This window comes from Chinchilla lanigera, unplaced genomic scaffold (assembly GCF_000276665.1).
Source record: "Chinchilla lanigera isolate Chin_1 unplaced genomic scaffold, ChiLan1.0 scaffold00005, whole genome shotgun sequence".
Taxonomy (NCBI): Eukaryota; Metazoa; Chordata; class Mammalia; order Rodentia; family Chinchillidae; genus Chinchilla; species Chinchilla lanigera.
The window spans coordinates 8,657,665-8,684,192 of record NW_004955406.1 but is presented as its reverse complement, the minus strand read 5'-3'; the positions used below and the strand labels follow the sequence as shown (position 1 = coordinate 8,684,192).

The following is a 26,528-nucleotide window of genomic DNA, read 5'->3' as shown; positions in this document are numbered from 1 at the left end:
AGAGGTTTGGATTGAGCTGGGGACGTAATATTCTGATCCCCATTCAGAGAAGAGATGCGCGGAATTCGTGTCTCAAGCCAATGGCACAAGAGCCAAATCTGAACCCAGGGCTTGCGAGCCCAGTGGATTCCCACACGGCATCTCTCCCGGAGTGACTCGCACATACCAGGCCTGGCAGAGTTAATTTCTAAATGCTTCCAGTCCGGACTGTGAAGAAAATAATAACCAGCTCTGGAAATTTCCATAATTAAATATGAAAGTACTACAGGCCGGGGAAGAAAACTGCTAAGAGAGAAGAATGAGAGAAAGTGAGAGTGCTAAAAAGCCTCATAAAGGGGGACTTCTTTTCCCGGTGATGTTATGAGCTCACTTTCTCTGTATCCTAACAGCCATTAAAATGTATAAAAATGAATGTTTTTAGAGCAGCAATATGAAGAATTATCATTGCTGCTGTTGCCTGGCAACCTGGTTATTTTATTTCTAAACAGGGAATGCTAAAAACGGGTATCGGAGTTTGTGCAAATAGTTCTAAATTGATGTTCTTCCTATAAATCAGGAGGAGATAATCCATCATGAATGTACATTTAGAGGAGGTTAAATATGCATATATGTGTCTCTCTTTTTTCTCTGTCATACACAAAAACATTTGCATGGGCTTTCACCCCATTTCTTACTATCTTAAGTAAATCTGGGGAGCTAATATTCCTTTGCATTTTCTGGCAAATATCTATTCAATTTCATGGTACATGTGAATAATCTGCATTCAAGCCCAGAGCAACAAGCCTCTGTGAGCTGAATGTTGTATCTCTGAGCAATCCCGAGCCGCTCTCCCCAGCTTCCCAGTCCTGAGACAGCGGGGATCCCAAGACCTCCAGAGCTGCTGCTGCAGGAAGCACATCTCCGGGCCAGGCGGAGGCACGGAACAGTCCTGGAAGTGCTCCTGGAAAGTCCTGAATGTCAGGCCTGCTGTTGCAGGTGTTACCTCCAGACTCCAGCCCCCACTGCCTCTCCAAGAGAAGAGGTGTTAACACTTTGGAGAAGCTGCTCTGGTGTATAAAACCTCATTTGTTCTGAGTCATTGACTTGAATTTGCATTTTTAGCACTGCCTGCTGGTTTGAAAGAACTGCTGTGTTCAGATGCTGCAGGTTCTTCAAAGGGACTTGGTTCCTCCGCCCTCACAGGCCGCAGGGGGAGAAGCAGCTTCACTGCAGACTCTGGGAAAGGGCACCCTTGTCACTTTGGTGGGACAGAAGCTTCTGCAGGGGGCGCAGACTGAAGCTCCTGAGGACAGATGCCTCAGGCTCTCCCTGCTCCCTGCAGTCACCCAACCAGGAAGGGGAGGAGTGAAGTCAGCACAGTGCCTGGGCCCCAAAACACCTCCATGCCTGGATTTGGGCTCCACCTGCCTTGCAGACCAGACCCATAAAAGAGGGAGGTCCAGCGTCACTTCATGTCACAAGATGCCTGGGAAAAGCAGACAGACACAACACAAATGGGTCACAGAATAATTTTCCATGACCTCCTCTCAAATGGGAGCCAAAACATTATCAAATACTTTCTGTGTAGAAACAGCATAAGCGTCCTGTTGGCAAATAAGCAAACAGAAGCAAGTAGATGTGAAATGCGCTACGGCCTGGACATACCCAGACATACATCCCTTAAATTACACAGCACCTGAGCTGGCTTTTAGGGAACACCTCCGGGATCCACTCAAGGACAGCTTGAAACCAGCTTTTCAAGAATCCACACACACAGAAGCAGCCTGCTCCCCTGGCCAATGACTTTTGGATGTCACAAGCTCAAAGACCCCATGCAGAACACAGCAACCGCCCCTGAAAAAGAATATGAGACCTGTGAAGAGGCGTGATGACTGATTACACCTGCGCAGGAGACCCGAGTCCAGGGCACGGTGTAGTTTAAAGGCACAGGTCTGCCTGACACACACAAGGCTCTGGGTTGGATCCCCAGTATTGCTCCCCCCCACCCTGGCTACCACTGTCCCTTCTTAGCATCCAATCAACAAGCAACATCACCCTTCTTCCTTCCTACAAATTCCTCTCTGCTGCCATCCAATGACATGACAGATCTGAGCTTTCTTTTTTCTCTTTTGCCTCCTAGCTCCTTGATGGTTGGCTCTCTCAAATAAAACATGTTTTTTCTTTGAACATTGGGCCATGATCCCTTGCTCAGTATAAGATTCTAAAACCTTTTAAAGTAGGCTGGACTTAGTGGTATACACCTGTAATCTTAGCACTTGGGAGGCTGAGACAGGAGGACTGCAATAATGCAAGGCCAGCCTGGGGTACATAGGGAGTTCAAGGTCAGCCTGCACTGCATAGCAAAACCCTGACTCAAAACAAATGAACGCAAACAAACAAACAGTAATTGTTTCTCAGAGTAACAGCTCTAAATGAAGGTGGGTGCCTCTCACAGTGCAAAGGGTACCTAAGGGTTTTCACCTTTATACAACAGCACTTGCAAGGGACTAGAAGTTCTATTTTGAAACAACTGGCTGGTGGTTAGAATTTCTATGCTTTTGGAAAGACTTAGTGCTGGGCATAGTAGTGCACGCCTGTAATCCCAGCACTTGAGAGGCTGAGGCAGGAGGATCGTTGCAAATTTGAGACCAGCCTCTGCTACAAAGTGAGCTCAGGGCCAGCCTGAACTGCATAATGAGACCCTGTCTCAAAAAGAAAAAAAAAAAAAAAAGAAAGAAAGACTTGGCCCTTCAGAAGAGCTGTGACATAAAAGCACTTTGCTTGAAGCTAAGGTCACCCTGATAGCTTCTAGGGGACCAATTCCAGGGGAATGTACATCTGGGACATTGTTTTGGGGCATGAAAATTCATTTCAATGCACCTGCCTATTTCTTCTTGTCCATCAAACGGGAAGATTCCTAGCACCTTGTTGCCCAAGAAGTGATGAGGAATAACAGGCAACGGAATGAATGAGCCTGGAAGGAAATTTGCAAATGTGCTGTCAAAATGCTCAATTCTGGGACAGATTTCCCTCGGCGTGAGGTTCCCCCAAGCTAGAGAGCAATTTGTGCAGCCTGTCAGTGCAGAAATGACTCGGGCGCTGGAGCCCTGGGTGGTCTCCCTGCCTTCCCTGCATGCTTTTCTGAATGGTGTCACCATATAGGATTGATTTATGGCACTTGGATTGGCTGGCGAGCCTATGCGGTGAGCTGGCTGAGGCTGGGAACCCCCTCACTCTGGCCTGGGCCTGTCATCGCAAAGGCAATATCATTTGCAAAGTCAGAGCCATTCGGGGCACACTGAGGGTGCCGTGGGAGTGGGCGGGATGGGGGCTGAATCCAAACTCACTTTCCTGCTTGTTCACATGACAAATCACGGTACAGTGATGAAGAGAAATGAAGACAGCCTATGCCCCTCTGCACACATTCTGGTTAATTTCCCAGAAGCAAGCACAAGTAATGCAGGTTGGAAGCACAGAGTTGTCTAGGTGACAGATGACGAGGCAGTGGGGTTTTCGTGTTTTGGAGGTGGGGGGAGGGCAAAGAATATGGAGTTTGGGTTTTTTTTTTTTTTTTCCTGAAAGTGAGCAGAAACAAGAAGACATTGCATGGCTAGAAACTGTCCCTTCTGTAAGGAACCCAGTGCAAAGACAAGGCTTGACACTCTGAGAGGTGTTTAGTATGCTAACAAAATGCTGCACAATGTGGCTTCAGAGCGCTGACGGAATTGATAAAGGAAACCTGGCCGCCCCGCTGAGCTGAATACCCCCGCCGTGCAGGGCCAGGCAGCTAACATACTACAGAGCTCCATGCGCAGGGGAGTGCCGGCCGTGTGGGCCCCAGCTGCTGGGGTCTCTAAAACCATGAAGAGTGATGTAGTGATAGCCTGCCACCAACTGGTTGTGTGTTGTGAGTAAATCTTTGTCTTCCCTTTCTATGCACCCCAAAGAGGATAGTTCTAGTTGATGAATCACTTCACAAATGTGATTTGCAGACACCAGATATTGAATAGCTGCTGTGGCCGAGGTCCTCAGATGTTACAGCTGAGGCCTTTCAAGGCTTATCCGTGGTGATGGGCATTAAGGACCAAGGGATGATGAATCAAGTGTTCTGGCCGGTAGACACTGGGGGAGGACAGAACTGGCTGGATGGCCAGGCCACCATGCCTCCTGCCACCAAGCAACGGGCTGGCCAGCAGGCTCTTGTGAGGGAGGTTAGGCAGGGCAAGGGCAGGTGATGAGAGTCTGTGTGCCTGCGGCCCGACGGCTCAGCCAGGCCAGGCTCCTGCTGGTAGGGGGACAACTCCACAACTGTGTGTGATGCAGGTACAGCGCGCGAAGCCTGTGCCTGTGGAAGCCAGTAACACTTTGCTCAGCATTCCCTCTTTGCCAGAATGGAAGGAAGAGGGCTGCTGGAACTGAGCAGCAGATGTCTGCAGAGCCTGGTGAGTGTGGCTTCACGTTCTGTCATTCCTCCCACGAGGGCAGGCGGCTGGTTGTTAGCGCCAGCTGATGTTCAAATATGTTTAGTTTAACCAGAGACCCTGAACTAGTGATGTAAGTAATTCTTAATGTTTCCTTGTTTCTAGTAAAACCCAAACTCTAATAAAAAAGAAGTTACTTTATATAAATTAGAATAATTTCATGTGCTTACATTCATCCAACCCACCCACCATCTGCTTAACAAATATTTATTGAATTCACAAATGCATGTTATTCTTTAGAAAACATGTGTGCTATATAACTAAAAGATACACTCAGTGACCTCATTATAAGGTGGCAGTCTGAATGTTACATCATTATGTTTTAAGTTATTACATTCATTGACATGATCCCTATTTTATGGAGTGGGCATATACCTCTTTATTCCCTTCTTGAGGTCCCTCACCTGGACAGTCCCACTGCAGACTGACCTTTTCCTCTTTGGTTATTTTGTACTCACAGAATGAATTCATTCAAAAGCAGAACTCACAGAAAATGAAACTTTCAACTTGAAAATTTTCTCACAGAAAATAGTTTTTACATGGGTGGGCAAACTATTTCTGGGTTTATCCAATTAGGATTCCAAATTTCAAGAACTTCGGCTAACAGGAATATAATCACCGTGTAAGCTCCTAAAGTCAGTCTAGTAATGGTCCTCCTGGTGGAAAATAAAATAAAAATCACAGGTTTTTGGTTTTTGTTGTCTTTTGGTGGTGGGGCAGGTGTTCGGCAGGAACTTAGCACAAGGGAAAAAACTCAAGGCCTCAGCCTGAAGCTCAGTTGTTGTAGAATGAACTGCCCGACTTACCTGTTCCTTCCCATGTTAGTACCTTGTATCTTACAGGATTTTTACAGATTAAAAAAAGATCCCATACCCATATTTACTTCATCCTCACAACTACTCTGTAAGGTATTATTTGCACTTAAGTAATTGAGAATAGACTCAGTGAGGTAGGTTCTATCAAGTTTTCATTATTGGTTTTTGACCACAATGTTCTCAAGTCTAGAACACAAATTTTCACACGTCTTACATCATTCTGAATCTTATCTCCCTATGATGCTGATACCACAGACAGCTATAACCCTAATTTACAATGAGTGAAGGTTCAAACAGCTCAGATGAGGCACAGCGGGGACTGTGGGCGGGGCCTGGACAGCCGGTGGAGCACCTATCGGATGACGATGGACCACGACTGTCCGCGAAGGCTGGTCTCTGGCATTCAGCCAACAATCTGGTCCTCTTGCCGCACCTCCCCCAGACGGTCCTGCGCTGAGAACCCTTCACCCAGCTCGGGTCGCACGCTTACCCCCTCAGGTTCTTCCAGGAGAAAAGCCACTTACTTGTATGGGATGTGTTTGCTGCCATTGACGAGAGCCAGGATGACATTGCCCAGAGCAGACAGCGAGAGGCACAGCCCGGAGCCTCCTTCTCGATTTTTGCTGAGAGCCTTCACACAGCTGCCGAGGTCAATGAGATGCAGGCGGCTGCGACCTCCAGACACTACCGCGGGAGGGAAGACAAGAGAAGAGAGAATGCGTGAGTTCTGGCAAAGGTTCATCCGTTCTTCAGGCAGCTCTGGAAAATCTGAGGAAAAAGGAAAAGGGGAAGTGAAAGGTCAGCGTTCACGATGTTACAGGAAACCCCAGCAAGGTCACACTGGGGTCACAGATAGCACTGATCCTTTCAAATTCCATCCACCACACACCCTAGACCTTCTAAAAACTGCTGGTATTCGCATTGTAATTATGTAGAAATTCTTGTAAGTTGAACTGGGTGAGATTTCAGAAAAGGCAATGTATAATTAAAGGAAGAGAAGGTGTGGACCTAAATATCCTCCAGGTAGTGATATCTGAAATTCATGAAGCTATGAGCCGTTTGGTTGATTATCATAAAGACCCCAGCCAAAGCTCAGCCAGAAAGCAGGTTGATAACCCAAGGTAAAATCAGAAAGAAGTAAGAACCAGGTGCAGAGACAGGAAAGCCCCAAATATTTGCTGAGTAGCTGCCAGTTGCCAGGTGCTACATAAACATCAGTCTCACTTAATTTCCATGGCAAAATTATAAGTTAAATATTATTATCCTGTTTTATAGATGAGAATGTAAAAATTCAGAAAAGTTGAGAAATTTGCCCAGGAATGTCTCTGTTTTTGGCCTCAGTGAAATAACAGGTACTTGATGGATCTTCTTATCAGAAACAACCACAAAATAAAGAAAATGTCTAAAACAACTGCTGTAAGACACTAGACACCAGGCACCAAAGGACAGCGGGCCCTAGGAGATGGGAAATAAACAAGGCAAACACTGTCTGTATCTCCGTGGAAGTCTCACTTTCAGAGGGTTTCTAGGCCATGGGTCAGGGAAAGGGACTCAGGTGAAACTTAGTTGACTCCCTGAACCGAGGAGACAGAACTGAAAGTCCAGGAAGACCAACGTTTACAGGAAGGAGAGAACTCTGGAGATTTGTAGAAGGTCCTGTGAGTATTCAACTGAGTAGTGATCAACACAGGGCGAGGAGCAAACCACCCACAGATAGGGACTTAACCCCTTGAAAAGGACAGTGGCAAGAGGGCATGACACTCACACAAGGCCAGGAATAATACCTGATCCCAGCAGCCAGGCTGGAAAACCTCAAGATTCAAAGGATATTGGGTAAAGTACTCAGGAGGTCTTGCTTCAGTAGTGGGGAGCATTTAGCCATTACCAAGCACTGACCTGGTCTCACCTGACAAACACACACACATGTATATATAAAATTTTTGAGACAGGGTCTCCCTATGGAGCTCAGGCTGGCCTTGAATTCACTTTGTAGCCTAGTGTGGCATCAAATTCATGGTGGTCCTTCTGCCTCAGCCTCCAGAGTGCTGGGATTACAGGACTGCACCACTACACCTAGCTTCACTTACCAAATATTAAAAGCAAGACCAGAAAGGACCATACTGTTTCTAAGTAACTCAATCATATCCCAAAACAAAACTTATGAATATTTACAACACCTAGCAAGGTAAATCCAAATGTCTGGCACCCAAATCAAAACTAACGAGGCATACTAAAAAGCAGGAAAATGAACCCCGTGATAAAGAAGTTATTGGGACCAGCCAACAATGAGATTGGATGTTAGAATTGACAGAGCTGTTACTGTCAATAAAATACTTAACTAAAATAGCTACTATAGCTCTTTTCAAATGTTCAAAAGTAGTCATATAGGATACATAGTTTTTAAAAAGATACACTGAATCTCTAGAGATGAAAATTACAGACACGTGAGATGAAAAATACACTTTGTAGACTTCAAGGCAGATTAGAAATCACAGAAGGAAAGATCAGTAAATTTGAAGATTTAGCAAGATGGAAACTCTTCAAAGTGGAATACAGACAGAAAATTTTAAAACAAAAAACATGTGGGGAAAAAAAGAGCTACAGACAAACCTCTAGTGTCCAAGTGTATGTAATTGGAACTCCTGAAGGAAGAGACACAGTGTATAACAAGTAAAATATTTGAAAAAATAATGGCTGAAACTTCTCTGAATTCGATGAAAACTATAAACCCACAGAGCCAAGAAACTCAATCAGCCTGGAGCACAAGAAATATGAAGAAAACTACATCGAGACACATCTTAATCACAGCGTTCAAAACCAAGGATGAAGAAAAACAGCATAGAAAGAGCCTGAGGGACAAAAGCATATTACATATAAAGGAACAATGGTAAGTATGATGCTATATTTCTCACTGGGAATAACACAAGCAGGAAGATCATGAAGCAATATTTTTAAAGCACTCAAAATTTGTAGGTTAAAGTGCATATCCAGAAAGGAATTATTCCAAAACAAAAGAAAAGTAAGGACATTTTCAGACTTTAAAAAAGCTGAAACAATTTGCCAGATCCACAGAGGACATACAAGAAGGAATGATGGATGAGTTTAGGAAATGGGTAAATATATAATTTTCTTTTTCTTATTGAATCTTTTTAAAAAATAATTTAAAAAAGAAAAATAACAATGGAATGCATGGGCTATGATGTACGTAAAATTAAAATGTTTGGCAATAACAGCACAAGGTCAGAGGAGAGAAATGGATTTACATTATGTTAAGGCTCTTATTCTCTACATGAAATGTATACTATCACTTGAAAGTAAACCGTGATAATGTAAACATGTATACTATGAACACTAAAGTAATCACTAAATAACCCAGAGTTATAACTAATAATCCAAAAATAGGTATAAAGTAGAATCATTAAAGGGATTTAATAATTCCAGGAGAAGGCAGATAAGAAAGAACAGATGAGACAAATAGAAAACAGAAAAGTAAGGCCAGGCATGGTAGCACACGCCTGTAATCCCAGCACTCGGGAGGCTGAGCCAGGAGGATCACTGTGAGTTCGAGATCAGCCTGGGCTAAAAAGTGAGCTCAAGGCCAGCCTGAACTGCATAGTGAGACCCTGTCTCAAAAAGAAAAAAGAAAATAGAAAACTAATAGTTTGATCCAAACCATATCAATAATCTCATTAAATGTAATAGCTTGAGTATGTTTATTAAAAGGCAGAAATTATCAGATTGGATTTGGACAGTTTGATTCTACTACATGCTGCTTATGAAAAATGCACTTCAAATATAAATAAACACAGTTAAATGTATTGGTATGGAAAAGGCAAACATTAACCATCAGAGAGTTGCAGTAGATGTACCAGTATCAGACAAAAGGGACTGAAGACAAAAACGTTACAAGAGGCAAAGAACATTTTATAATGCTACAAAGGATAATTCATCAAGAGACCATAACAACCAAAGGTGTCTATGCGTGTAATAACACATGTTCACACACGAAGGAAAATCTATGGAAGAACCAGACAAGTCCATAATTAGAGTTGGCAATTTCAGATAAACATTTCTCAACAATTTACATAACTGGCAGACAGAAAACCAGTGAGGATATAGATTTCAACAACTTGGCATTTACATAACACTCAACGCAACAACTGCAGAGTATACATTCTTTTAAAGTGCACACAAAACATTTACCAATATATACCATATCCTGGTCCATAAAACAAGTCTAAATAAATGTTAAAGGGTTCACATTATTCAAAATATGTTCTGTGGCACAATAGAATTCAATCAATGTAAAAAGATCCCTGGAAAAATGTCAAAATATCCTGAAACTCAACAACAGCACCAAATGACCTATAGTCAAAGAGGAAATCAAGATGGAAATTTAAACATGTTTTGAAGTGAACGAAAATAAAGACACAACATATCCAAATCTGCAATGTCACTAAAGATGTGCTTAGGAGGACATTTATAGCGTCAAATGCCTATATAAGAAAATGACAGCAATCTCAGAGCAATGATATCAGCTTCTACCTTAAGAAATTAGAGCCAGGAATGGTAGCGCATGCCTGTAATCCCAGCTACCCAAGAGGCTGAGGCATGAGGATTGCATTTTCAAGGCCAGCTTGGGCAACTTAGTGAGACTGCCTCAAAACAAAAAATAAATAAGGCAAGGGACACAGCAGAGTGTCCCTGGGTTCAATCCCGGTGAACAAAACAAAACTTGCTTGAACTGCAAGAAGTCCAGAATAGCCAAAATAACTAAAAAATGCTAACGAAGGAGGAAGGCTAACACTAACATTAATACTACTGTGGCACTGGATGTGTAAAGATAAAGCGATCAGTGGAATAGAACATAGTCGGGAAATAGACACGAAAAACTATGGACAACTAATTCTTGACAGAGGCAATTTAGCAGAGATAGGATAATTTTTATAACAAATGGTACTGGAACAATTGGATATTCATGTGTAAAAATATGCACAAAAAACAATTAAAAGCGACCTTTTTTCCTCTAGCACTGCGGGTTGAACCTGGGGCTTTCACATTGAACTATGCCCCCAATCATTAAAAACAATTTTCTAAAATTTTCAGGCAGAGTTTCACTAGTCCTTAAATTGTGTATGCTAGGCTCAAACCTGTGATCCTCCTGCCTCAGCCTCCCAGAATGCTAGACTTACAGGTATGTGCCACCATGCCCAGCTAAAAGCAACTTCAGTTCTTATGCTCTATAATATACAAAAATTAAAAATCGATCAAAAACTTAATGTAAAACCTAAAATTATAAAACTTCTAGAAGAAACCATGTTAAAAAACCTTAAGTTAAAGATTTCTTAGATATAACAACAAAACCATGATTCATAAAGAACATTTACATAAATTGTACCTCATAAAAGATGAATATTTTCCCTCCTAAAAAGACACTGTGAAGAAAAAGAAAAGCCACAGACTATAACAAAATACATATGTCAGTATTTTATCAAAAGGACTTGTACCCAGAATTTGTAAGAAAAACAATTTAAAGAAGAACGAAATATGTGAACACACTTCACCAACATATATGGTCGCCAAATGGGCACCAGAAATGTTCAACATCATTGGTCATTAATGGAATGTAAATTAAACTCACCATGAGATCCACTACATTTCTATGATATAAAAGGCATAGATTGAAAAGACTGACCATACCAAACGTTGGTAATGATCCAGAGGAACTAGAACTCTTATCCCGGGATATAAAAATGGCAGGCACTTTGGGAAATAGTTTAAAAATTACATATGCATTTATTACATGGTCTGGCCATTGCAATTCTAAATATTACCGTCCTCTGAAAAAGCATACACAGGTGCATACTAAGACTTGTACATGAATGTTCCTACTACCAGTACTTGCAACAGCCCCCAACTGGAAACCACATAATTGTCCATCAACAGATAAATGGACAGGCAAACTGTGGTATAGCAGACAATGGACCACTACTCAGAAATATAAATAAGTGAGCTATTGATAGGAACAATAAAATGACTGAGTCTCAAAATAATTATATTAAGGGAAAGAAGCCACACAAGAGTACAGACAAATGATGTGACTGCATTTATATAAAAGTCTAGGAAATGCAAAATACAGTGTAGAAAACCAGCAGATCAGTAGTTGCCTGAGCACAGGGAGGGGGAAGAGAGTGGAGTTGGAAGAAGGGGTTACAGGGTCCCAGGGAAATGTCCCAGCGGTGATATGTTCATTCTCATTATATGCCATAGTGTCATGGGTATATGGAGATATATATATATATATGTGTGTGTGTGTGTGTGTGTGTGTATACGTGTATATATATGATTCTCAAATGATACAAATATGTGCAGTTTACTGTATGTCCAGTACTTCTCATTAAATCTGGTTTTTGAGGGGCTGGGGATTTAGCTCAGTGGCACAGCACCTGCCTGGCAAGCGCAAGGTCATGAGTTCAATTCCTGGTACCAGAAGAAAAAAAAAAAAAAAAAAAAAAAAAAAAAACCTGGTTTTTGAAACCAAAAATTTCCAAAGGACCACAGAGCTGGCTGAAAAGCCAGTGTTCAGACCAAGGGCTATGTGATTCAGCACCAGGGCAGCCTCCTGGTCCCAAGCCTGACTTTTCCAGAGCAGTGTGGCCCGCGGCATATCACCCACACCCTGACTGCTTTCCTCTGCTCAGTCTTAGCGCTGTGCTCCCCAGGTGACCTGGCTTTCACCGTCTTACCTGTTGCCTCCCCTCTGCCTTTCCTTACTCTGTACAGAAGGAAAAGCACAAAGGCAGAAAGGGCAACTTCCCAAAGCGGTTGTAGAAGTCTGGTATTTGGGGCTAGGGTGCATGGTGGGGGTGGAGGGGGTGTATCGGGGTCGTGGTGGCTGTGTATAAGGGGGTTTGGGGCAGCGCTTGGCTGTGCAAGGTCTGAGCGCACCCATGTCTGCAGGGGCTCAGAGGACAGCGCTGCGGCAGGAGGCCGAGGCACAGCCTGTGCTCTACAATGAGAACATCCGGGAACTCTGTCCTAACCTGACCTTCTCTACCCTACCCCTCCTGGATTGCCACACCTAATACTGAGAAAAAGGGTGACAAATGCTTACAGAAAGCACAGCATTACACGCAGGCTCTCTAGTTTTTCCAGCCAGGGCAAAGAACTTTTCACATTAAGGGAATTAATTTTGTTCATCTTTACCGATGCCCAGGGCAAACCTTTAAAAGGGAAGATATAATATGTTACTTCCTTTTCATCCCATTTTATATCATGCAAAATCAAGTCAAAGCAGTGTGCTAGGGAAAGTTATTTTTAAAGCAAAGTATCATCTGTTTTGCAGCTTAATTATATAGACAGGAGAAGCTCAAATATTCCACATGTACTTCAGATGAAAGGGCAAAGACAGCGACCAGTTTGGATTCTCAGACTCTAATAGCCCACTTGATGTAATGGAATAAAATGCATAATGCACATGTAGTAAAACAGAACATAGAGAACAAAAGGCACAGTTTGGACTGTGCTGAAGAATATTATAAAATACCTATAATTATGACTGCATGACTCATGTTTACACAATGGAAAATCTACTTTCTGCTTTATACCCACTGGAGTTCCAGTGGCCACAGAAGTCTGAATTTCACACTTGGGGTGCAAAGTGAGCGAGCACAGGCCATTTGCTCTCATCAAGAATTTTCACCCCTGCAAGGGGCTGAGCAGAAAGTGCTTCTCTACCAAGTAAATGAAATAGGTGATAAGTAATAGGCGGTGAGAAGCAGGCTCCTCGACGACTTCAGATTCATGAAGTCGAGGCCACAGGGCTAAAGGGACATAAATCAGTCTGCTTTGAATAATCCTTTATTTACGATTTTAAGTCTAGACTTGGAGCAAACCAAATTAGCCACATGTTTTATTTTCCCCCACGGGAGGCAATACATTAATTTCCCTGACTCCTGAGCTGTGCTTTACTGCGCACGTGGTGGATCCCAGGAAATGCTAAATTCTCCTAATATCACTTTCTCCCTGCAACAATCCTGTGATGCAGGAATTAGCTCCACGTTATGGATGAGAAAACCAAGGTTCAAATACGTTAGGTGAACTGCCCACGATCTCACTGACAATGAATACTAAATCTAAGATGAAAATCCAAAACTAACTGCAAAGCCTGCAGAAGGTCTTTTAGCTCTTCTTGCCTTATCCAAGCGGTGCATGGGAATGAATCAGCTGAGCCCTTTAAAGCAGTACCAGTGTGTGGCTCCCACCCCAAGCTTTCTAATTTAAATGGGCTGGAATGCAGCAAGGGCACGGGGATTCCTTGGAAGTTCTCTAGATGGCTCCAATGTGCCACGAAGTGTGGGAATCACCGTCTCACTACCCGGGCAGGTGCCAAGCTCTCGTTCACATGCGTGACACCCCCTGACAGGGCCACAGCACACTGCATGCTCGCGGCTAGGGCTGGCTGCGGTCTGGTTGGTCCAAGCACATCTGGTCCAAAACAGCTGTCTACTCATCATCGGGTCAGTTGTGCTCCCTCCTGAACCTGCTTATGCTGTGTGTATTTAGTATAAGTAAAAATATAATAAAATACCATGTAAACGAATAACATGATTTTGCAAATAGAGTTAATGCTTCTAATAAAGCTAAACCCAATGCTTTTGAAAGCTATAACAGAAAATGAACCTAAAAATGACACTGAATTAGGTGTGTATGAGAAATTATCAAGTGGAAAAAATATAACAAATGAGACAAGTCTATACCCACTGGCTGCACAAATGCCTTAAGTTCTTAAGCCTCCTTGAAAAAATTTAAAGCCAGACCTAGACTAGTGACATGAGCATAGTTCATAAAAGTCAGACCGTTAGGTTGAAAGCTCATCTCCAAGAGAAAGCCATAGCCCTCTGCCATCACACTGAAGAACACGTACACATTTGTTTAAGTTACCGTCTTTCTGACAGGAACGTATCATTTTATAAGACTGCTGCCTTTAACAACTTTTTCAGTGATTCTGATTGCCTCGTGTAAGAGGGCTTATTAAGCCATCTACTTACATGAAAGGAAACTGGGTGGCCTTTCTCATCCTGAATCAGGCAATACTAGACAGCAGAGTGACGCAGGTTTTCAAACACAGCACAGAGTGCACTGTATGTAACACGTGGGCACCCAGCCCTGGTGTGCCGGCGCAGTGGAGACCAAAAATGAATAGCAAGGACCTCCATCCTCTGGGACTGTGTAGTCTAATGTGGCTCACATAGGCACACGAATGAGGAACATATACAGCAAACTCAGGCAAAAGCACAATATCCCTCACGCTACTGTAGGACTCAAAGGAGAAAGACATAACACAGAGGGGGGAATCTGGAAGGCTGCATGGAGTGGGCAGCTCAAGGAGGAAATGGAGTGGGGATGATACGACTGTTGTTTCTTTCCTCTTCTTTCCCTCTGTCCCTCTCTTCCTCCCAAGCTGAGGTAGCCTTGATTTTAGTGGCAGGAGAGATTAAAAATTTATAACCTTGAGAGACAGCTGCAAGGGTACGAACTCATGGTGACGTCCCAGAGGAGGCAAACGAGAACAGGAGAAAGAAGGCAGGGAGAGAAGAGAAACAAACTGATGGGAAGGGAGTAAGGGGGAAATCAAGGCAGAGACCAGGATATTTGGAGCTAAAACATGAGCCACTGAGGAAAGATACCAGGTTCCCTCTGTGTTCTCAGGAACCAGGAAGCTGCCCATCTGCTGGGGGTGGTCAGCCAGGGCAGGGGGCTTCAGACGAAGATTAGGAGCTGCTGCCATAGATGAGAGGGAACGATGGGAAGCCAAAGCCATGCTATTTGGTCTCCTAGCCAAGTTTTCAAAAACTGTATTGTAAAAATCTGAATGTAACAAACGGTTACCTCATTATTGAGCAGGATTGAAATGAGAGCTCAGCAGCATTGGACATACTCATGTCTGGGGTTGGGAAGGCAGAGACTCAGCTCTGCGCAAGCTAAGAGCCAAGTTCTTTCCTAGGTCCCTTTTCCCACATCTGCCCCTCCCCGCCATCAGTGGATCTTTAGAATCATATCAGATGCACAGCCCTCAGTGGCTCACGGCTGATTTGATTCATTCCACAACATGTAAACGAAGCTGGTTCATTGTCAAAAGAAAACTGAGATGAAGGAAATGGTCTGATCAGGCTTGTTAGCAGGTGAGCACAGACACGGATGCACACCAAGAGCTCCTACACTCATTCGTGCGTACACACACACCCAGCCCAGCCCACACTGCCACCTCTGGAGTTAAAAAGGTGAATGGATAAATCAGAGACCTGATCATTCTGGACTCTGAGCAACAGCTGCTTGTAAACTTAGAAGACTCAGTGTGATGCTTTTAAAGACCATCTTTATCAACAGTTCTGTTTCTTTGACATCACTGCTGTGGATTATCACAGCACTATAGTCTCTTGTTCTAAATGCCTAATACACACACCATTATGAGGAGCAGCTCTCTCATCATTAGGAGTCTCTTCTCCAGTGCTGGAATTCCCAAGGAGGCTTTCAGTTCATTACAGACTTATCAGGGGAAGGCATCTATGATGGGTAAAGAATCAGCCCTACTAATGTTCCAAAAACATCAGAAACTGGGAAGCTATTTTAAGCTTAACCTAGTGCTATCTGCAAAAGGAGTGATAACATAAACAAAGAATGTTCTTTTCTATCTTGACCACAAATGTTTCACACATTTGCCTGTTTAGTTATATGCCTGTATGTGTGCATAAAGTGCGCATATGGGTGTGTGACGTGGGTGCGTGGGTGCACCCATACACGGTATATTTAGTTTTGTAGCAGAGACCTTTGAATCCATCGTCTAAGCTCCCAACAGTTGGGCAACAGCAGTGAGTTCTGTTTCCTGCCTCCCTGATGAGTGACTAATTAATAAACTTTCCCTTAATTGAGTTCCGGCTGCCAAGCCCACAGGATTACTTATATATAAGTAAGCAAAAGTTCCATTTTAAACAACACCCCACATTTTCTCATTATATTTTAAACATATAAATTCCCTGAAGTCAAACAATCCATGGGCTAAGAGGCTGTGCCTTTTCTGGCTTGGATCCCTCCCCTAAAGAAGCCAGGTACTCCAGCAGGTAGGGAGGATGCCCCGGATTCATGATTCATATTCTCAGTAGCCTGAACAACTACCCTTCCTCTATTTCCCTCTACTACAACATTCAGAAGCACTTAAAAGAGGGTGCAGAAGCCATTAGTGGTGTTTATCTTTTTTAAACCTGAATCTATCATTTATTTAATATTTAACCTGAATTTATTATTTTCACACCTTAAAAATAGGAAGGTGAGTTTAACATTGAATATTTAATACATGCTCATGCTTTAGTAAATAGAGAGTCCATTGTTGGGTTTAGAGAACGTCCCCACTTAAACTTTCGTGGAAGCTGAATTTCAAGTTCTTGTGTTTGAGGTACTTTAATTGCTTCCTTCTTTTCACGATTTCTCTGCTTTGAGATTCCAAATTGAAAGCAGAACCAAGAAATGAAAGGGAAAACCTGAAAACAAGAGTTGTTCTCACTTTGGTTTGCAACCTGCAAGGAGGAAGAGCCTGTCCCACCCTCTGAGTTTTTCTGCTCAGTGCCATTTGGAAGCCATTTGGCTCAGGATTCAGGTCTTTTATGAGTTACCCTCTGCTGAAAGTACTACAGTTCACGGGAGGCTATGATAATTATTATTATTGACAACTGCTTAAAAGAATAAAGTAAACATTTTTCACACTTTTACATTCACTCAGCTAAGACATTAACCAGAATTAAACAATGGGGGCAGGATTCAGAGCCAGCTCTCAGATCCTCAGGAGAAATGTGCATACAAATCTGCTGTGGGCTTTCAAGGTCTGGATCTCCTTATCCCTCTCCTAATCCCTTGTTTGCTTCAATAAAATGTTGTTCTAAACGGAAATGTTCTACATGGTGTGAACTCTTTTTTTGAGAATTAATCTTCCCGGAAAGATCCCCATTCAACACACTCTGCTTGTCCCCAGTCACACCATCGCACCAACATGGGCTGTCAAGAGACATTTGGTCTTCTGCTAAAGGGGTACATCTCCCTGGGGTGCCCAACAGACCACAAGTGGGGAGACAGTAGTGGCTCAAGGCTGATTTTTAGCATTACAAAGGGCAGCCTTGGTGAGCAGTCCTCCACCCCATGTGGAGGTATTTTCATTCCCTCCTGGGGATGGGAGAAGGGGCCAGTCAAAACTAAAGGAGCAGGCACCATGGGAGATGAGTGAACAACTGATAGACACAGCAATGTGGAGGATTCTCATATTCATTGTGCTGAATAAAAAAAGCCAGGCACAAAAGGCCACATATGGATCCCATGATCCCATTCATATGATATTCTGGGTAAAGGCAAAAGGACAGAAATCAGGTGGGGAGTCACCAGGGTTAGAGGAGGGAAAAGCAACTGACTACAGAGGATGAAAGAGAACTTTGTCTTGTTCTGTATTCTGACTTGATTGTGTAGCTCCACCAGAACTCATCTGAAAATGTGTTTCACTAATTGTAAATCATACCTCTTTAGTCCAGAGTTTAAAATTCAACTGAGGCAGCACAGCACCTGCCTGGCAAGTGTGAGGTCTTGAGTTCAATTCCCGGTACAAAAATAAACAAACAAAAAAATTAAATAAAATTCAACTGAAGAGTAGGAACAATGGCAGGACATTGGTCAACAGAGGCACTGCGATGGTGGGCTTCCACCTGGGGGCAACAGACGCCCTGAAGAGCTATCTCCAAGAGTCCAGCCTGCAAGTCTTCTGGGCAACAATGAGACTTAGGGAGAAATTGCCTGTCCAGGACTCCCAGGAGGATGTCTTATTTCCAGGATGCATCTAGAAAAGATTAGTTGACTGCATTTGCTTTCGTTAATTGGATTTAATTTCTAGACCAAGGTTACACTTCTAACTTCCTTTATGGCACCCGCTGTCCCTGGGAAGACCATCCAGGGGGTCAGCTGCCTGGGTTTTGAAAACCTCCAGAGGTGGATTTAAGAGACATGGAAGAACCCATTCTCCACCCACTATCCCAGCCCAACACTCTGGCCCACAGCTCACTTTGGAAACCCAAGTGAGGATAGCAGAACACACTGCCCATGGCCCCAGATCCCCAGCACCACTCCAGTAAGGACCGGTACCGGAACTGCCTGAGTACAGACACTACTGACAAGGATGGAGAACTGCACTAGGGCCAGTGCTGGCTTTGACAAGACAGCCAGGGGCAGACTGAACCCCGGTGCTGGGGACTGGCAGTGCAGCTTGGTCACAGTGACACTTCTCTGATGGGAGCCACTTGGGGGAGGCAGCCAGCAGCCGATGTCAAAGTCTGACTTACAGGCTCTTTCACAAACATGGCTGTGTCGAGGCCACAGAGTGGACTCAAGCTGATGATGGGGGACATATTGCCAGGGTGCTGTGGTGGCTGAATCTTAGTCTTTCCCGATGAGGACCTTCAGGGTTTGTGAACAGAAAGATACCATTCAGCAGTTGCTTCTCTTTTGTAAGTCTGTTCTTCCCCATGCCCGTGGCAATTGTGTTTGTAAATTATCCGTAACAAAGCAAACCTTTTGCCCTTGGACAATTCAAAGTGAACTTCAGCTCAGACTCTACAGTTATCTAAAATTACAAAGCACTGAACTCCATGTTAATGCAACTGTTCTCTATTAAGAAAAGGTCGTAGCTGCCCTAGATGGGGAGGTATGCCAATGCGGGGCGGGCTGACTTACTTCCGCCTTTTCCACTCTTCTCCATCCGGTACTGGTAGATGTGCAGTGTGAAGAGCATGTGGGAGTTGCGGTGATCCTCTTCGTCACAGTCCTGCTGGTTGCTCCTGCGGGAGGCAATGGCAGCGTCCAGGAAAAAGGCAGCCTTCTCTGCAGTGGGGGCCCGCAGCTCGCTCTGGTTCTGCAGCTGAAAGACAGAAAGCCAGGAGCTGAGGCTACAGGCTGAGGGGGGCTTGTCTGTCACTCACGCTCGGGTGCTAACAGCTCGATTCAGCTGGCTATTCATTCTGCACAATAAAGCCATGTGCCTCACTAAGGCCAGAAGTCCTTCTGGGACCAGGTCACAGGCAATTCTCTGTTTAATTAACTGATTTCTGAAAATTAAGATTGAGCACACTTCCTGGATCCAACCTGTTTTTACCTATTTTACAGTAGAATCTGTAAATAGCAGGTGTGAAAAGTAAAGGGTTGCATTGAATGATCAGTGGGAGCAGATGGCCCATGCTTATCCCTGCATAGGATGGGAAACCGACATCCTGCATGATCCGTTTACCCCAGAAAACACAGGGGATGGGACTCCAACTTGACCTCAGAAATAAGATTGTCTGAAGAGAGGTAGGTTGCAAAATGTGATTTCAGATCTGATAGCACTGGTGTCCCAAAGAAGTTTAAAAAAAAACTTGGTTAGCTTTCACTTGACTCCTAATTCTTCAGTTATTTAATTTAAAGCTAATTTGAGACATTTACTAACATAATAAATGTTTTTGAACAAAAAGGTCTTTTCCATGTAAAAAACACACTGAAATATGCATGATCCTTGAAAATCTCATCTGTGTTTAAGAGATATCTATTTTTACCTTCAGTTCCTGGATTCCTATTCATGGCATACTCAGTAATTGATTAGAGAAAGCATAGTGAGCACCGTGTCTAAGTCTTATAAGAACCCTTAGCAATTACAGTAAGCCTGAATCGAAACAATCATGTTATCAGAATGTGGCCAGCACTCCAGCTTGTGGGAGAAAAGAAACATGATTTGTTCAAAGAACTGATTTGCAGGATGCCTTAGTACAAATTTTGACAAATTTCTAGTCTGACTCTATACCTATAGTTTTGGACTATGAGAACCAATATTTGGAGACTAAAACCATTAAAATCTTTGAACTTCAAAGGCAGAATGTATTGTGTGCATGGTTTTGTATTTATAAAGTAAACCAAACAATTTAAAAATGTGCTCAACAAGAAGAATTAAAACAACGAGGATGCTGATCTTTTCATCTTTTTCTTTACCTTCCACTAACCAGATCTTTCACTTAGGTGACTACGTGGAACTTTGTTAATGGGCTCCTAAGAGTTAATGCACCTGTGAGTAGCAGTGGGGCAGAGTACTACCGACTCCATCACTGGGGCTGTGTAGATACCATGTGAGTATATTTTATGCTTTGGACAGTGGTTCTCAAAGGGTGATCTCCGGACTAGCAGTGGTATCACGGAGCTTGTTAGAAATGCCAAACTGGGGGCTGTAACCCAGCCCTACTGCTGAACCAAAAACTCCTGGGGAGGGGTGGGACAGCAATCAATGACTGATGTTTTAACACATCCTCCAAGTAAGTGGGAAGCGGAGTAGAGAAGGTTTGAAAGGAAAATGGAAGCATAAAGGTGTTTTCAGCAGAGGCTAAGCATCAGCAGATATGGTAGTGGCTCACCTTTGCAAACGACCGCAGTGGGGATGGGGCAGATACTTATCAATCTGAACACCTATCTCAAAGAAGGCTGCCTCTGGTCAAAGCAAAAATAAGGCCTACTTCAGGATACTGACCAGATTGCTTGTTCCAGCTGTAAACCAGGGGACTGCCAAGTCACTACTGCATCTACTGTTAAAGAGCAAGGGAAAGGCCCTCATACTAGGCACGACAACCTGAAAAAGCAAACTGGAGCTTCTTTTGGCTTCCACAGCTCCAGCAATTATATCATGGTTCTAATTACAAAGTGGTTATTAGTTTTTCCTACAGCACTGCTAATCCGGCTATAAACCGGTGCCAGAAACACAGTTTATAGAGCCATAAACAGCCCAAGTAATGGCTGAAGCTATTTGTGCAGAGCAGTAAATATTGCAGTTTGTTGTTAAACAAAGGAAAGATTGTACCTTTTGGGGGGGGCATAAAGAAAGTGCATTCAATTTCTCCCCAAATGCTATGACAATTGAGGTTCCTGCTCATTGTCAATTAGATTCCAGGTACAAATATTTAGGTTGGGCGAGCAGATGGCCCCACAGCTGCAGGCCATAAAGTTCCAGTCCACTTTAAAGTAAACACTTGTAAGCCTCCGCGTTTGCGTGGTGAGCAACTCATGGGCTCCCCTGCCTCAGCCTCCGCGGTAGGGAGCCACCCCGGGCAAGCCAAGCTTGCAGAATCAATCACCTGTGTGCCACAGATGGGGTCTTCGCAGAGGTACACGCCTGGGGACTGGCCGTCCTGCAGGCTGCCCGTGGCCACCTCAGACAGCAGGTCCCGTAGGTTCTCTTCTTTCCCCCACACCTCCACAGCTGAGATCCGGACTGAGAAACGGGCCCCAGTCTTTTCTTTCCGTTCGTTGATCAGTTTGAAGAGCCAAGAGATGGCACAGGGAATGATGCCCAGGTTCTGCATGGAGTCATCCTTCCCAATCATGGTGTAGGATTTTCCTGCCAGAGCAAGGGAAGAACAGAAAGAAGTTGGACAGTCCAGACATCATCTGATACAGTCAGAAAAACAGATGCCAGAGACACAGAAGAAAGGCATGGGGAAGTGGGCAAAACGGGAGAAAAGGAGTGAAAAAAAATGCAAAAAAACCCCACCAGACCAGGAAGCAGTTGACAAAGATAAAAAAATAAAGGCTTTCTTAGTCTTAGCGACGAAATGGCTCTAACACAGAATGTGAGAGCCCAAACAAATGACAAGATGAAATCCAGGCTACCCAGTGTCTGCAACTGTTTTACACAGAGTGGGAAGACGGGGACTTTTCATCACAATTACTGTGCTTTTTATAGCCGCCCCACAGATTAAATCCACATACTCACACTTTATATCCTTTCTCAAGTTAAATGCTGTGTATATTTTTATAGCATAAGTAAATTCCATTAAAATTTGGATCCCAGCTTTGATCTGAGATCAAGAAGAGAAAGAAGAGGTAGGGGAGAGGGTAGAGACAGAGAGATAGGGTGGACTTTCTGTGCTGGCTGAGAACTGCCCTTGTGTCCCGTGCAAGACCTTTGGTGCAGTCTCTGCCAGGGGACACTTTTCAAACTTACAGCACTAACTTCTCAGGCACATCAGGAAAGGCCGGAGAGCAGCCAGCCAGCGCCAAGTTAGGATGAAGGGTGGTGCGAGGGTTTCATCAAGACCCTTGCATGGGTGTCTTGCTGCCTCTGTTCCCAGCTACTTCAGCACAGGGAGATTTCTGGGAGGGGTTGAATGTCACTGGGAAGTAAAGACAGCTTCATCTGGTGCTTGGGGGTTTGGAGGTTGCTCCTCTTGCTTTTCCACTGGTTCCATCACCAACCCAAATCCTCTTAGGATGGGGACAGGCAGCCCCATCTGCTTCCCAAAGAGCCCCTGCTGAGGAAATGTACATTTCCCTGCTTGCTTTCTGGGCTCAACTCTGACCTGGACCAAGTGACATTTCCCAGATCCAGACCTGGTTGCTCCTGACTTGGAACAACCTTGCTACTCCCTTGTTCATCTCTTGTACTTGAAGTCTGTCCTACATGCATGGGTGCCCACTTACAATAAGCAGCCAGGGCTGTTCACGATCATGCAGTTCAGCTCCGCAGAGCTTAGCCCTTCCTCTCATCAGGGGACTCGGGGCTGGTACAGAAGCATGATGGGAGATGGGGAAGCTGACAAGCAGTAGGAAGAAGCACCGCTCTCACTAACCCAGCTTGGCGTGGCCGAAACAGAACACGCAGCCATCTGCCCCGTTGACCACAGACTGGATCACCTCCGCCACGGTCCCGGCACACACTTCAGCCTGCCAGATGCAAGAGGAGACATGAGTGGTGAATGGATCGGACAGCTGGGGCATCATTAACCATGCACAAGTGAGCCTGCCTTGTAGTGGCCTAGGGTCCTGGTGTCTTCATATTCTCAGATGGGACAGCCTCTGCCCTGGAGCTCTGAAGCCTCAGGACCTCCTGCCCCTTGCAAGCCTGAGTATTGGACATGTTAGCTGAGAGGGTCCCGTATGCTAATCTGTGGGGCCCTTAGTGGCTGCATCCATAGACCAGGCAGGCGCAGGCTGCAGTGAGTGCATAGGGTGCTTTCACCGACCACTTTCCCTTCCCTCATCTGCTGGGCTCTTGGACAAGGCATTGCAACTGTCTACTTGTGCTCTGCTAATCAGAGCCTCCCTTCCCACACACACACACACACACACACACACACGCACGCACGCACGCAAGCACACAGGAGTCTATGAACCGGGTGAGACTTAGTAGAGGGATAAAGGTGATGTGCCACAGCAGGATACGGGCCTTGAGAAGCACCGCAGTTCTGACACAAGCAGCAGGTTTGTGATGTGTGTCTGCTTTCTCCCCTGCTCTCTTCTTTTTCAGTTCACAGCCTTCTCCTGTCCAAACCAGCCTTTTCTTTCTTTCTCTGCACATTTACTCAGCATATATAATCTCAACCACAGCTTGTCAGTATGTGGCAGTTAAAGGGTGTTCTGTAGCCTGTGTGGGTCTCACCCCCAACCTGGTTATTAAACCCTCAGACAGGAACCACAGGCTGCGGGGCATCTTGTATTCCCCGCCATCGTCCAGTAATATAGAGCTCTGCAAACAATAGGAATTCTGTGAATTTTGTGGAGCAGACTGGGAGATCTGGGAAATGTCTCTCTGGTTAGCATCTGAGACTTTCACAGCAGCAGGAGGACAAAATTATTTTGTGTCCTGTTGCCCTCATTTCTGTCTCGGGGCTGAGCCTGGGGAAGCGTTGAGAGCCGTGCAGACACTGGGCCTCTGCAGCCCTTAGAGCTATGGGCCTCCCGGTGGGGATCTGGAAACGGCAGCCTCAGCGATGAATGTAGTTATTCAGCTGCAGGTTTCAGCAGCACAATGAACCTAAGTATTTGGAAATCAATTTTCTCTCCCAAACTGAAATTGAAAAACCACACTCCCAACAATGGTCAATTGTTCCGGGGTGGTCGTCTCAGCAGCTCTGCTAGGGCTCCTTCCGGACCAACAGGGTGGCAGGACAGGGCTGCTGTGGGGACCACAGTATCTTTCACAGCCCCCAGGACTGAGGCAAGGAGCTCACTAAGGCCTGAGACAGGGCCTGGAGAATCTTGATGGAATTTTCCAGAGGTGCCTCTGCAAAGCAGGGGCACTGAATGGCCCAATGAACCCAATAAGCCCTGGCTTCTTTGGACGGGAAGTCCACCTTGAGTCACACAGAGAAGAAAGTATTAAGTCTAGTGTCACCAGGGAGAATCCTGCTTGTGCACAGGCCATGCTGCTGTCACTGAGTTATCTGCATACAGGGCAGGGGGCAGGGGACACAGGACACAGGAGTGGACTCTTGCAGAGTCCCTGCCAGGCTACCTGTCAGGAGGAGCGGTCAGTGTTCTGGCCACTGGTGTTTTTCAAGGGCTGGCAGAGCCCCTGGAAGCTACTTGCTGCCTCTCCCTGGGATCTCAGAGAAGTGAGCAGCCTTCCTGGGCAGTGCCAAGTCTGCCAGGAGCCTCTGCTCACCCACAGGCTGGAGTCCTCCCCACCACCTCTGCCTTAGAAGGACCCAGCAGGAGCCTGTCCCAAAAGTGGGCAGCTAGTGGCTTCTGAGGCCAGTTAAGGATCATAAGGATGGCTCAGAAGGGTGAGGAGGAACAACGACTGTTCTATCATCGCTTAGCTTTGGGAAGCTGATGTGCTTTGACACTGGGAGAAAAGCAGTTCACACCTGCCTGGTGGCTGCTGCTCCACAGAAAGGACCTGAGAGTAAGATCCACCCTGCTCACAGGGTGGAGGCTCAAAGTATGTTCACCCTGTGGAGCTGAGCTGGCCGTGCCCGGGAGCAGGATATTAGTACATAACACTGACGATATAATAAAATAGCTAACATTTATCGAGCATGTGCTATGTTCCTGGCTCTGTTCCAAGAACTGTATGCATCTCCACTCAATGAATCAACACCACCCAGTGAGGTAACTTTTGGCCACGTCCTCATTGGATAGATGAGGACACGGAGGCCCAGAGCGGTTGAGTGACTTGCCCAAGAATACACTGCTAGAAAATAGTGGATAAAATCACAGGAGGTCAAAGATGCACCATATTGAGGAGGATGCAGAAATGTTAATGGGAGAATCCAGGAACAACTTCTGCTCAGGAGAGGGACCTGGAGCAAGTGACTTAACTCTTTGTGTCTCAGCTCCCTTCTCTGTCATGTGAAAATTGTGAATTCTTCCTTCCCTACACACTTCTAGAAAGAGTCAACTGGGTGAATTTTATAAAACTTCTTGAAAACTGCAAATTAATACAGAAGTGTAAGTTGGAATATTAGGCATTTGAACAAATTAAAACATTTTGCAATGAGTGAGATAGTAATAGTGAGCATACTGAGTTTGGGAACCAAGTGCAAAATGTAAACAAAGACTAGCAATAAAAATGGTTCCTTTTTCTAGAATAAATCTAAAACTCATTAATAGTCCACGCTTAATTTAGGGCTTGCTTTGGAATTCTCACAACCTACCAATATTTGCTTCTAAAAAGTTTGAATTGTGTTAATTAAATTATTTGTAGGCCATTTATTAGACCCAATGTCAGGTTTAAATTACCGAGCCCATTGGGTGGTACAACACAAAAACTGAAATGAACAGAGAAACTGTAGAACTTATTCATAAAGTACTTTGTCTTCTTCTGGTTCAACTCTTGGGAAACCACATGCTCAGCTTCTTAATGAATGGAGTCTATAACATGCGTTCTATGTCTATGCTATAATTTGGGGGCCCATGTGAGCATTATTACATCCTATACACAGATGCAACATGGAAGAAATTAACAGGCTGAAAATGGTAACCTTTGGTACTGCTGTTCTCAGGTTTAGCTATAGGCTATTTATTACCGTACTAACCTGAGTTTTGTATAAATTTTGAGAGTACTAGAAATTTATCAGAAAGGAACCAGTATATGATACCACAAAGCAACCAAAGCAGGCCACTGCACACCGAGGCCTGGCATTATCTCTTTATGTATGTCTGTGTTTATTTTTGGTGCCAGGGATTGAACTCAGGGCCTTGTATATGATAAGCACATGCTCTGCCACTAAACTATCTCCCCAGCCTTGACTTGTGTAGTTCCCCCAATCCTTAGTCTCCTGAAGGAGTGGGCCTTGTTTGGTGCCCCTTTAGAGGATCACATTGGTTGAAATGTGTAATTTCAGTCTGCCATTCTTTGGCTGTCTGCAATCCAGAAATCTGGACACCAGAGACCCCAAGTCATCCCAAAATTATATTGCTAGTTGGT

The 26,528-nt window shown here is 44.5% G+C and overlaps 1 protein-coding gene across 3 annotated transcripts in view; it reads right to left on the bottom strand.

The window, feature by feature from the left end:
* Kif26b (kinesin family member 26B) overlaps nucleotides 1-26,528 on the bottom strand; it is a 448,358-nt gene that overhangs the window by 53,939 nt on the left and 367,891 nt on the right. For all 3 annotated transcript variants that reach the window (XM_013520421.1, XM_013520424.1, XM_005374788.2), the window contains 4 exons: nucleotides 22,948-23,041; nucleotides 21,454-21,716; nucleotides 19,040-19,223; nucleotides 5,800-5,959 (listed from right to left, as the gene is read on the bottom strand). In XM_013520421.1, the coding sequence (XP_013375875.1) occupies nucleotides 5,800-5,959; nucleotides 19,040-19,223; nucleotides 21,454-21,716; nucleotides 22,948-23,041 (701 nt within the window). The remainder of the gene's footprint in view (nucleotides 1-5,799; nucleotides 5,960-19,039; nucleotides 19,224-21,453; nucleotides 21,717-22,947; nucleotides 23,042-26,528) is intronic.